This window comes from Akebia trifoliata, chromosome 13, assembly GCF_017979445.1.
Source record: "Akebia trifoliata isolate Shusen 1 chromosome 13, ASM1797944v1, whole genome shotgun sequence".
Taxonomy (NCBI): Eukaryota; Viridiplantae; Streptophyta; class Magnoliopsida; order Ranunculales; family Lardizabalaceae; genus Akebia; species Akebia trifoliata.
Window position 1 is genome coordinate 9,337,729 of NC_141387.1, and position 14,055 is coordinate 9,351,783.

Here is a 14,055-nt window from a genome sequence, read left to right on the forward strand (position 1 = left end):
GGGGGGGGGGGGGGATGGTTTTAAACCCTTATTTCTGCAGTTGAATTTTTTTTTCCTGCAGTTTTGGGGTGAAATGAACTTCGGTTTGTTATGTTGGAGCAAGATAAACCCTAGATGCATATCTAGGGCGTGGTTGTGTGCTTGTGATTGTTTGTGAATGCGTTTTTGGAGTTCCGTGGTGCTGTTTTTTTAGACCTTTTAGAAGGTTTAATTGCGGAGTCTTTTACACCAGTTGTTGCCTCCCTCTTTGTGTCTTTGTTCCCCTTCGTGGTTGTTCTGATGGATGAACGTAGCTTTCCAAGTGATGATTCAACCAAGCAGATTACTTTAGTACGGTTGAACATAAATAATTATCATTTTTGGTCCCATGCTATAAACGTGTTCAATGAGCCAAGAAGAAAGTGACTTACCTTGTTGAAGATCCTCCTTCTGAGGATTCAAATTACTATGAAGATTGATAGAGTGAAAATTCATTGGTTATGACTTGTCTTTGGTTAAGCATAGAACCATCTATGGTTTCCAATGTCCAACTCCTTGATGCTGCAAAGAAGATTTGGAACTCTCTTGCAGAGATGTACTCTCAAGAGAGTAGTGTGACTAAGGTGTTTGAGTTGTTTAAACACATGTTCACTACTAAACATGGTGATAATGAATATTACAATAATTTGAAAGGTATGAGGGAAGAACTATTGCTCTATCATTCATTGATTACTAATTTGGAAGTTCAACAACATCAACGAGAAGGGTTTCAAATTGCATTGTTGTTGTCCAGTCTTAACTCAGAGTACAGTATCTTCAAAGATTAGATTTTGCTGGTAAATGACTCCCTACTGCAACGAATGCATATTCTCGACTTCAGAGGGCTCACTTATGTACCCCGCTCCTTCTTCTCTAAAGGAGTCATCTATTTTAGTCACTAGTGATGGTACTAGTGGAACTCGTCATAATGAACGCAATGGTTCTAGTAGTGGTGGTCGTAGTGGTCATCGTGGTGGAACCCATGGGGATTGTGGTGGTGGTATTGGCTTTAGTAATGGTCCTGATAAGTCCAACTAGAAATGCAACTATTGTGGTAAGACAGAGCATACCGAGGATTATTGTTAGGACAAGTGGGGATGTCCTAACTATGCCCATAATGCATCTGTTGATATGTCTTCCACATCTGTTACTCAACCATCTGTGCCAGACCACTAATTATTGATTCTAAGTCTTAGGAAAATCTTACTACTGAACTTAGTCAAATCCTTCAGAAGTTATCAGTTCTACATTCTTCTTCATCTGCTCTCACAACAATTATGGTCAATAGAAGTAATTTTGTTTCTGTTGTTACTCGATCCCCATCATCTTCCTACATTATTGACTTTGGTGCTAGTGCTCACATGTCTGGTACGTCCTTCATTTTTTCTAATTTTCATTCACCTTGATCTCATATTGTTTTAGCTGATGGTTCTTCTCGACCTGTCCTTGGCACTGGTGATCTTCATCCTACCAATTTCATGACACTTACTTCTGGCTTATTTGTTCTTGACTTTCCTTTTAATCTTCTATCTGTAAATCAGCTAACAAAATTACTAAACTGTTTTGGAACCTTTTCTCCTAGCTCTTGTGCCGTTCAGGACCTTAGGACAAAGAAGGTGATTGGTTCAAGGCATGAACATAATAGACTATATTTGTTGGACTGTGATGCTCCAGTTCATGCTTTGAGTGCTGCTATCTCTCCTCTAAAATGACATTATCGCTTGGGTTATCCATCACTGTAGAAGTTGCATCAAATTGTTCCTACATTGAGTCCAATTTTGGTTTTAGAATGTAAAAGCTATCAGTTAAGCAAGCATCCCCATAGTGGTTTTCCCTCTAGTTTAGAGAGTCGTCAATTGAGTCTGTTTGATGTAGTCCATTCGGACATTTGGGGTCCTACGAGAATAAAGAGTATTTATGATTTTTCTTATATTGTTATTTTTGAGGATGATTATTCTAGAATAACTTGGTTTTTTTATTTATTTATAATGAAAGACTGTTTTGAATTACTCAAATTTTTCTTAGCTTTTTATAATGAGATATATGTTCAGTTTGAACGCCGTGTTAAAAATTTTCATTCTGACAATGCCCTTGAATATACCTAAAACTGTATGTCTAATTTTTGCAAAGACCATGTTATCGTCCATCAAACTACATGCCCACATACTTCCTAATAGAATGGCATCGCTGAACATAAACTTCATCATCTTTTGGATGTCAATCGCACCTTATTGTCTAACATGTCAGTTCCCAAACCTTATTTGGTCGATGATGTTCTTACTACTTGCTAATCATTAATCGATTTCCTACAACTATTTTGGGTAATCAAACACCCTTGTGTTTGTTATATCCTAAGGCCAAACCCTTTTCTCTTATCCCATGTGTCTTTGGGTGTGTGTCATTTGTCCACATTCTTGGAACTAGTTATGATAAGTTGTCTCCTCGAACTGTTAAGTGTGTCTTCTTAGGTTATACTCGAAATCAAAATGATTATCATTGTTATAATCTTATAGGGCATCGATATTATACCAGTGCTGATGTCACCTTTTTTTGGTCTACATCTGTTTTCTCCATTGTGGGTTGTCAATTCGATTCTAATCTGATTCATTCTCGTCAGGAGGAGTTAGTTTTGCATATTGTTCTTCTTCCAATTTTTTTCTCCCCTCATTTGCAGGTATATCAACTCTCTCAGCATCACCCAATTGTATCTAATGGTCCAACCGCATTTGAACCATTACCTGACTCTCTTGAGGATCCTTACTAGGATTGAGGTTGCACGTTCCAAGGATGGACTTACTCTGTGCCAACGCAAGTATGTGTTGGACTTATTAGCTGAGACAAGCCCTCTGAGATCTCGTCTAGTTGATAGTCCTATAGTTCCTTCTGTCAAGCTTGATCCTGGGGGAAGTTTTTGAGGATAATGGGAGGTACATGCGGTTGGTTGGCAAGCTTATGTATCCCACAATTACTCATCCTGATATTGCTTATGTTGTGGGAGTAGTTAGTCAGTTTATGAATGCCCCTCGACAACCACATTGGAAAGTTATCTGTCGTATTCTACATTATCTGAAGGGTGCTCCTGGAAAGGGTCTCTTGTATTGTCCTTCCTTTTCTTTGACTATTTCTAGATACTTTGATGATGACTGGGCTGGGAGTCATTCTGATCACCGACCCACCTCTGGTTATTGCACATTTGTTGGTAGAAATCTTGTTACTTGGCGTAGTAAGAAGAAAAACGTCGTGGCTCATTCTAATGTTAGAGTTGAATATCGTGCAATAGCCCACACTACTTCTGAGTTATTATGGGTTCTCATTCTCTTCTTTGCAACATGGGTGTTGATGCTCCATTGCTTATGCAAATGTATTGTGACAACCATACTGTCATCTTTATTGCTAGTAATCTTATCTTTCATGAGCACACCAAGCATATCAATGTTGATTGTCACTTTGTTCGGGATTTACTCGTGTAAACAGATTGTCACACCTTATGTGAAGTCGAATGATCAATTGGCTAATTTTCTTACTAAACCCTTATCTCATGTATCTTTTTCTTCTTTATGTGCTAAATTGGACATCTTTGATATGTATGCTCCAGTTTGAGGAAGAGTGTTAGAGTTTCTATTTTCAATGCGCGACAGCCCTAGGGCTACTTTTCTGATTGTGTGACAGCCTTATGGACCTTTTACTTCTTTTAGTATTTGTGACAGCCCCTAAGGCTACTTTTCTGATTGTGTGACAGCCTTACGGACCATTTTACTTCTTTTAGTATTTGCGAAAGCCCATTCTTTTAGTATTTGCGACAGCCCCAATGGGCTTTTTATTTAATGGGGTGGGCCTCACATAGTAATTGTTATGATTGGGTTTTAACTTTTAATATAATAGAGGTAGGCCAAACCCTACCACTGATTGAGTGTCCAGCTCTCTCTCTCTCTCCTTCACCCCAATCTTCTCGTTCTCCTTTTCTTCTTCTTCTCTTCTGTTTGATCTAGGCTGTTTTGTGTTTCTACTCATACTATAGCATTAATGTACAAGCATATAAAATTTATGAAAAGTAAAAGACATTTCAATTTTACAGAATAATACATTGATTAAAACTGAAAATTGAGATTTTTTTTGCAAGACAAGAAGGGGTAATTATTAATCGAGATGAAATTGGGTACAATGAGGTTTGAACCTAGATCGTGGGATCACCACTCCTCTTTTTCATAGGTAGTGGCATCAACACTCCATACACGATAGTTTAAAATAATTTAAACAGTTTTTTTACTTCTGCAGCCACTTATGCTAATGACAGTCCAAAGAATAAATCAAAATATCATAAAATTTTCACTTGGCACATCAGGTAAAAGAATCTAATTTTTCCAATTGTTACCTGGATCAGGGTGATGTTCTCTAACACAAGAAGAGTTCGATGGTGAGGAATTAGCTTCTCCACTAGTCTGAGATCTATTCTCCACATTCAACATCCTCCTGGAAATTCTGAATATATAATCTTCCTGAAAAGTGGTAAGGTTTGAACAATTATATATCCTAAATATTGAAAGCTCAAATTAATGGTCTAAAGCAAATACATGAATAACTAGCTATGACATGAACAAGCAAAGACTAAGGAATGCAGAAATAAGGCAGGAAACACAATCTGTTTAAAATGTATGAAAGCCTTCCTTTGACTTCTGTCCATGATTTCCAAAGCAGTAATCATGATGCACAGAGAAAATGACAGTACATCGATAAGCTATGCAACAATAAAATGCTTCCTATTACATGTAGGTGGCATTCTCAGCTTTGGTAGTCAGCTAATTACATGCCATCTAACTAAGTTTCAAAGGCACTTCTATATTATATATACCAAGATCCCTCGGGCTAGCGTGGGGATCGATGGCATTCCCTCAGAATTTCCCTAGTCCATTACCTTCTACCCATTCTTCAGAGCTTATCTTGCTCCCCTCTTTCTTTGGTGCCATGGTGACCAAATGCCCATAAACTTGGTTTCCGTGGAAGCCATAGTTACGGTTATTGAACAACATGCAACTTAGAAGCATTGGTTGGTTATACTATATTGTTGTTGATTCTTATAACATATATCTAAAGCGCTAGTTAATGGGGTCACTTTTCTATTTCCTTTGTGGCACTTTCAGATTCTCTTTTTTTTCTGTTTTAAAAAATTTCCCATAAAGTAACCAAATGTATAGAAAGTTCATTTTAGACTTTTTGAACTACTCTCAAGAAACCACATCTATCTTATTATGACCCACGTTACTCTCTCCCACTTCTATTCATCTTCCCTACAATTTTCTCTAGGGTTTTGACAGCAACAGCAACAATAATAATAATAATAATTTAAAACTATAATGAGAGAAGGCTGATTAGGTTTTGTTTACATCAAAATTTGGAAGTCCGAAAAATGCCCCCACTTTTGCATTTAACTTCACTATTATCAAGGTAATTTTTGTCAAAATCAATAATTTCAATCTCATGACCTCCTATAACCACCATAGTTAGTTTTTAGCTATATAAAATTACAAAAAAAAATTATTATTTTGTAATACATGTGCATTAGCACATGGCACCTAATAAGGGATTAAATGTCCAAGAGAGATTTTGCCTCGTATACAAAAACCAATTTTTTTTATTGATTTGTGATATGGGAGCTAAATGGCAAGAACACATCAGAGAAGGTAAAAATTGCTCCACAAATATCAGTTCCCTAATAAGATGATATCAACTACCTATTAGGAAAAAAACTATGACAACAGCATGGCATCAGTAATGATGTCGAAGATGATGCCATATTTCTTGACTTTAAGGAGGCCATGTTGAGCATGGGACGAATAGCTACTCCTAGACTAAAGGTGTGCCACGTCAAGAATGCGACACTATATTATTAAGTAGTTTAAAATTATATCTAATTCTTTAATTCAAATTTCATGAATATGGCTTGGGTTGAAGGTTATGTAAAGGTATAGTTTCATCTACATTTTGACCCAGTAGGAAATATTACATTTTCAAGCAAATGATGGAAATATTGAAGAAAGTTTGCGATAAAAACATTTGGAAAGGATAAATCAACTACATTAACATCATCATAAGCAATCAATCTAAGAGAAATGGTCAGATTGAGAGTTGAAATGAATGTCTACATGCATTTTGCAACATGAGCTCATGTATCTACAGACTTAAAAATAGTCTTAATTAATATATGAGAATGATCTTAATCATGTTATTTTAACTTTTAAGTACACCAGAAAAATATAAATGTCATCTAACTTCATAGATCTATATTTCCCTTATAACCTAACAGGGGATGAGTCATCACATGCATCACAAATTAAATATCATCAAACCCTATCTTCTAGTTACTTAGTAGCCTTTCAAGAGTCTCTACATACAACACTTTGGTCGATAATTTGCAGATTTTACAGATTACTACCAATCAATACGCAAATCTTTGTCTGTTTTTCAAAAATAAGTCTCCAACCAAGCTATTGATCGGTTTGACATATACAGCATACAATTCAGTCATGTGCAACTGTGGACATTTAGTTAAACCACAAAAAACGTTGTTTTTAAGTACAAATACGACATAAATGCATTACAGGTTTGTAGGTTTAATGCCATTATACTTTTAGATTCTATTTTTATCAAGCAAAGACAAAAATTTCAGTTAATCAGAACTTTCATCAATATCATCAATATCTTGAAGTTGGGAGAGAACCCCACATTTTGGCTTTGATATAATCTACAATCAAAAGAACAAGTTTTCTAAAGCTTTAAATCCAGGTGCATTAATAATTTTCCACCCAAAATGCATGTAGAAATCAATTTGTACAAACACAATGGAGTTTGGCTGGGTTTCTAATGGTTAAGAAGTTTGCTTCCCCCAAATTTCAACATAATTTCGAAGATACAATTCAATTTATATACAGTGATTTTAGAGTTTCTGTGGAATAGCGTGATTCAAAATTTTGTTAAATAAATAGTGAGTTTGATAAAAAGTTTGCAGAAAAGAAATTTAAGACCCTTTCGTAGTTGGTACATGTGGGAAGGAAATTTTTCATGAAATTATGGAAATGTAATACATTGGTACTAAATACTCAACTTCACAGAATCTATGACCTCCTAATAATGTTATTGTTCGCGTTATTTCTTCAAGAATAAAATGCATATTTAATTTTAACATTGCAACTCCTCAAGTAACATCCACATTAATACAAAACTGAACAAATCAGCAATAAAAAGCAAACAGCGTAAGAATACCAATCAATTAACGCCATAATACAATACTTGTCCAGACTTTAACAAGCTACCTACTTTTGTTTGTCTATCAATCAATATGTGGGTTAAAACCAAGTTGCAATGCTAAATATAGGTTTACAAACAGAACATCTTAGTAATGGATGTACCCAGTTCATGGCAGTAGAAAAAGTCTTTTCCTCGCATATTAGAGCCATTTGTTCGAGTTCAACATCCGGAGCAAACGGATAGCACTTCTTTGTGTCATTAAATCTATGCACGTCAAATTGTAATCTTTAAGAAGGTTTATCATGCTCATTAACAGTAAAACAAATAATCTGAATAGGTAAACCTAGAAGAAACTCAAAGGAAATACAAATTTACCCAAAACCTATAAATTTAGATGAAGCAATAATCAAGGGAAAACAATGCTGTAAAATATAACTCAAACTCTCAAAGCTACTAATGAAAAAATTGAATACTATTCTTTTAGAGAAAGTGCAACTATCCCTGCACATTTCCATTAGGAACAATTTTTAGCCCAGACTTCCAATAGACTTTGAAAAGGTGTATAGAGTAATGGTCCATACTATTATAACATGTAACTGTTAGAGTTCTTAAAGCCACAGTAACAAGAAACTCCATTTTTTTTTTAAGTCTCATTTAAAACTAGTTTTGTACCTCTAATGATTAAACAAATAGAGAAAAAAGAAAAGAAACATGATTTTACATTTTAAATGCATTTTATTACCTTTTAGACACATTTAAAAAAAAAAAATGATAACCCACATTTTAGGCCCATGGTTAATTTTTGTAGCCCTATGGTTGTTTGTGATTTGGTTCATGAATCTTATCCAATGTGGGATTTGATAATAATTCTTGGTATTGTGGTTTTTTAATTTTTTCAATACCATATTATTTTGCTCAAAAGATATGCTGATGGTTAGACTTTTGTTAGTATCACTATCATAAAATGTATAATTATGGGTGGAAACATGTTATCATGCATAGATATTCAATGGCATTTTTTTTTATCTCAAAAATATATTGAAAACTTACAATAATGTGTGTGTGTGTAAACCTTTCTTTAACTTTCCCTTTCCCCACTATCCCTACCACATTTATAAACCTTTCTTCTCCTCTTCATCCCTACTCCTTCTCTATCACTATCTACCATTTTCGTACATGTGGTCCTCTCCTCTCTTCTTCAGAAACTGTTATAACTATGTTGCAATAGAAACTACAGAACATGTGTCATCCTCGAGATAATTATAATTAAAGAATCCAACATGAAGGACATAACGGGTCGGGATTAGAGAAGTCTGTCAATAAAATTGCCAAAAAAAAAAAGAAAACAGAGATTTTTTTCCTCACTCCTCGAGACGTGTGGTATTGAAAAATAAGATCGAGTCTTCCCTTTGTGACGCAAGCTATGTTCTTGTGTTTACACTCTGACTATCAAGTTAATCAATAATTTAATAGAAATTTAGAAAAAAAAGTAAAGAAAAATTTGCATACCAATTTCAATTTAACATCTCAACCTCCTGTTTAACAAGATTTTATTGATAAAAATATATATATATATTAATCAAATAGCTATAAAGATAATCTATGATGATTATAGAAAATCACAAAATTAAGGAAAGAATGATTCAAGATTCTGGCCAGAAAACGTACATCATATTAAGAACTTTGAATCGATCATCAGCACTCATATTTGCTCTCCAATCCTTGGCATCATCCATGTTTGCTTCCGTTTTCATAGGTTTACAATCGTTGTCATCCATTTGAATCTGACCTAATTACACAAAAAATTAGAATCTAAAAATTATCAGAAACAGAATAGATGAATTTTACCTAAAATTTAAAGGCAAGAAATTGGAAAAAACAAACAAGGATCGACGAAGAGAAACAAAAGCAGAGAACCTCATCTCATCTCAGAGAAAGAATAGAAATATAAAATAAAGAATTTAAGAATAGCTGCATTGATACCCTAATAAGAGTTTGTGTTTGTGTCTGATTGAGACTGAGTTGAGAAAAGAGATTTTCGGAGAGAGAGTTCTACTTCGAAACGGCTTTTCTTCTTTCCGGGAGTGGACTCAAGGATGGTAGTTTAAAACGGTTTTTTCGTACTAGTATAAGCGCGCGCGCGCGCGTGTTGGGACTTGGGAGCAGGAAAACACACGCACGTTATTTAAATAGCCGATAAATTGACGATACGATATGTTAAGGAATTTTATTAAACCAAATTATATATTTTGCCGAAATTACTGAATAAGGCATGTTAGCCCCTTGGGATATGTAAAACCCTAGTTGCATTTGTCTTGTTGTGGGAGTTTTTATTTATTTATTTATTATATGGTGAAAAAATATAGACAAAAATTTATCTTCATTGGCATAAGCAGGCCGAGTCAGGATTTTCTTGTAGTGGGGGCAAAATATAGTTAAAGGTAAGGTCGAAGGGTTTGAAATTGAATGTTTTGAGGGGAGAAAATTCAATGTTTTTGGTTAGAAGTTGAAGAAAAAGGTATTTAGGTCATTACAAAGTCATGGGGACGGGAGGTTCAAGGGATTTTTTTTATTGAAGGTTGAAGAAAATGGCATTTAGGTCAGTTTGCATTAGTCTATGAGAGGAGACTGAAATCAAAGGGGCATGCCATCAATTTAAAATTATAGGGTGGCTCAAATATTCACCAAAACACCTGTCTGCTTGTTTGATATCGACCTTCTCCAATAGACTAATGCCAAATGACCTCATTACCATTGTCTTCAATTAGAAACGAGATACCTTTGGTTTCTCTTCCCAAATCGGTTATTTTTAACTTCTCGAGTAAAACATTTTACCCTAGTTTTCATCTTTAAGATTAATCGACTTTAACCTTCAAATCTAAAGAACAAAATAGTATTGTTTTGAAATAGAATATGAGAAGATTTTTATATAAAAATTTATGAGATTTTCCATTAGGGACTAATTCCATGGATTGAAGATGAAGTTATATGGATTAAAATTAATTTAATATAGTGGTTGAAGAGTATGAAGATGGCTGGTTTTAGGAAGAAAAATTAAGGATTTTTTGGTTGAGTGGAAAATTAATGTGTTTAAGTTGGTTTTTGTTGTAATAGAAAAGAAGAAAATGGACAAAAGGGCCATGTCTTCATTTTGCAAACACATGGTATCCCAAATATTAACCAAATTTGATATAGGGGGTGTCCAAATCCTATTAGGCTAAGGTATTTCAAATGTTCACCAAAGAGTAGTGGGGTGGCTAAATCACTCAAGAAATAAGGTGGGAGATAAAAATATTTACGCAGGAGGAGGATGGGGGAGAGGGGTTGAAAGCACAGGGCAACTGCACTCCTTCTTGGCTCTGGCCCTAGGTGTGGATCTGTGGACGTAACTCAATCTTGAGAGAACTACATAAATTTAAAGTATCCTAGTATAAATATAAAATAAAAAAAAAACATCATTTGGCCTTGCTTTGGAAGAAACTAGGTCAAATGCATTATTAATTATCATGGCTAAGTAGGTCAATCTCAACTTTCCATTGTGTGTGAATGTAAAGATATAGTGTTGCAAGATAAATTAGGGAGTTAAATCATGTGTTGTAATTGCAATAAAAATTTTACCACCTCCTATTATTGACATAGTGGGAAACATTGAAAGAATAAGAAAACCTGGAATCCCCCAAAAAGAATTCTCAAAGAGAAATATTATATTAAAATTGAAGATGATTTCTGCATTGCAGTTGCACCCTTTTATAGAAAAAAAAATGTCTAGTAAAACTCGAAAATAGTCAAAAAAAAAAAAAAAAAATACTAATATATATATAGGGTCCCGTTCCCCACCCTAAGCTTTACCCTACACTTTAACAAACGTGTTTTGTCTTACATGGGTTAGAAGTTTTGGAATGGGCTGATTTTTGGTGAGGAGATCATCCTCACCAAAAATCGACTCATTCTAAAACTTCTAACGCCATTAAAAATGATTTATAAAAAATGAACGGTCCACGATTTTTCAACTTGTAAACAGGGGGCTAAAATTTTTGGAATGGGCTAATTTTTGGTGAGGATGATCTTCTAATCATAGAGATCATCCACACCAAAAATCAGCTCATTCCAAAACTTCTAACCAATGTAGGACAAAACACGTTTGTTAAAGTGTATGGTAAAACTTAGGGTGTTGAGCATTTTCCATATATATATATATATATATATATATATATATATATATATATATATATATATATATATATCGATGGTGTGTGATTCTAACTTCTAAAACCAAAGTTATTAACAAAACGAAACTTTCCTAAAATAACAAAATTGTATTAAAAAAAATGGGGTAAACGAAGGAAATATAACTAAAAGTGAAATGCCAACAGCCAGATCTTAAAGATCTCGATGTTTCCATTCTTGAATGGGTCTTCTCTGTCTCCCTTCCGAGTTTGTGGACCCATGGGGCCCAAGATTTCTACTAGTGCGTTCAGGCCTTTCCGTTTGGACTTTTGGGCAACTTAACGTTCCATAATTTCTTTTGCAACTTGTCTTACATCAATTATCACTACATAAAAACTGGAAAATTAGACTAGTCAAGGCCCACAAATTTTAAAATTTCAATTTCAATTGTCCATGGTCATTGAAATTTACTTATGTTCCCTAGATTCCATGGCTTATAAGAGTCGTCAAATTTCTCCCATCCTCCATTAATTAGATGGTTTCAGCCAATCAAAAAACAAAATTGACAATGAAAAATTCGATGCCTTGTCTATAGAATTTTATGTACTTCGACCGCCTTGTAATAATTTCAAAAAAGATGCAATGTAATAATTTCAAAAGATTTAAGAAATGTTTTTCAACTTGAAATGTTTTTCTATTAATGATTTAAGAAAGATTTAAGAAATGTTTTTTGAAATTATTACATCGCATCTGATTAAGTAAGTTTATTTATTTCCTTTAATTATTTAATTATTATATCGTAAGACTTACAAACTTATTTATCAAATATTTTTCTAGGGTGAATTACTATTTTGTGAGCTGAAAATGAGTTGTTTACAATTCCGGGCCTTTTCATTTCAATTACCAAAACGTGAACAATCACGTTTTGGTCCAAAAAAAAAATTCAGAACAAAGTGACAATTTGGCAGGTTCAAAGTGGCAATCTCGTAGATTCAAAGTGAAATTGTCACTTTAAACCTAGGAAATAGTCACTTTAAAAACCTCTAAATTCGTTATTGTGCATGTTCTGGTAGTTAATATGAGTAGTGAGTCAGAATCATAAATTCATCAAAAGTTTATCACATTTTCGTAAATATCCTGCTTTTATATCACTACACATACAAGTACATCTACCAATTTTATCACTTGTGTAGGAAAGATCGTTTTCTTCACTACTCAAGATGTGCAATTTTGAATAATATGATCGAGTCTTCCCTCTTTAATTCAAGCTATGTGTTTGTGGTTCTACTCCGACAATCATGTTAATGAATAATCTAATAGTATTTTACACACAAAAACAAAAAACAAAAGTACACACCCTTGCTTTTTCATGCTTGACCCATTTATGACTTGATAGGGGAAAGGTAGGTGGATGTCCCATCTATTGTGAATTCTGGTTCTGGTTATGTGTTGTTGAAACAGTAGATTATAACCAATAGAATAATATAAAAAATATGAAGAAATTGGAAAAACTTATCAGTGATTAAGACACGAAGAAGCCGTTGTCCTTAAAATCAATTTTACAATCTTATGAATGAATCGTCAATGTAGTTGTTCTCAAATGTCTTGTTTCCAAGATTCAATAGTCATTGTTTGCTAATCATGCACTCGAAAATAGTAGATCTACGACGAACTTGATCAAATTTAACGTTGTACAAGTAGCAAGATGTTATCTTAAAGAGAACAGTAGAACAGAGAAGAAGAGAGAGATTACAAAGGTTTTTCTATGTGTCTCAAACATTAGGGCATGATATAATTTTATAAGCAGTAGGCCCAACAGCCTAAAAGCTCAATAGTCCAAATAGTAATTGTAGATACATTTGGGCCTTAATTAACCTATTTCTGAACATTGGAGAAATCAAACGGTTAACACATTAACTCTAACAGGTTAGGCAAATCAACAATTAAGATAAAAAGAACTAATGGAGAAAATCAACGATTGAGATAAAATAAAAAATTTAGCAAAAGTGGGTTTTTCACGCGCCCTCACCCCCGTGAGGTCTAAATTTCGAGGTTTTCACTCTCCTTGTGCCATATCCCATACGTACACACGCACTAAAACTTTTTGATGGGTTGGCCCCAAACACAATGGGCTGCAATCCTATAATGCCTAAGGCCCCCATGTGCACGCGAGTCCCACTTTCTTTCTCACTCACACTCAAGCAATAAAGAAAGGGATCATTTATGTGGTGCCCCGCCAAACACTAACACAAAACCCCATGTTAGATCCCGAGGCACTTGGTGGCGCCTTGAAATTTTGACATGGTCTCCTCTATTTATGTTAGCATTCCAAGGCGTTTAACCTGCATCTAATAAACGACATACAAAATCCTGCATATATACATACAAAATATAATACTAGCGGAAGCCTATATACATATAATAATGTACGAAAATAAAAGTGTGGAAGAAGAAGTTTATATACATGACTATAGAGAAATTCCTCATTCTAACAAAATTTCTAACGCTCTAAACCAAAATTTTTATTACTATCAAGATAAACTGATACCACTAGGGGATACAGCCCCAGTACTCACCAGGTAACAGACTATGATCGTCTATCTAACCTACCAGATAATCCTCACTCAT

The 14,055-nt window shown here is 34.3% G+C and overlaps 1 protein-coding gene across 5 annotated transcripts in view; it reads right to left on the minus strand.

The window, feature by feature from the left end:
* The window catches only part of LOC147387750 (mediator of RNA polymerase II transcription subunit 15a-like), a 33,352-nt gene extending 24,267 nt beyond the window's left edge, over positions 1-9,085 (minus strand). For 3 of the 5 annotated variants that reach the window (XM_086420337.1, XM_086420335.1, XM_086420336.1), the window contains exons 1-3: positions 8,929-9,085; positions 7,422-7,524; positions 4,391-4,514 (exon numbers count right to left, since the gene is read on the minus strand). In XM_086420337.1, coding sequence (XP_086276463.1) covers positions 4,391-4,514; positions 7,422-7,524; positions 8,929-9,038 — 337 coding nt within the window. In that variant the 5' untranslated portion in view covers positions 9,039-9,085. The remainder of the gene's footprint in view (positions 1-4,390; positions 4,515-7,421; positions 7,525-8,928) is intronic. The other 2 variants (XM_086420339.1, XM_086420338.1) reach the window with 1 other exon arrangement.
* Positions 9,086-14,055: the final 4,970 nt, after the last annotated feature.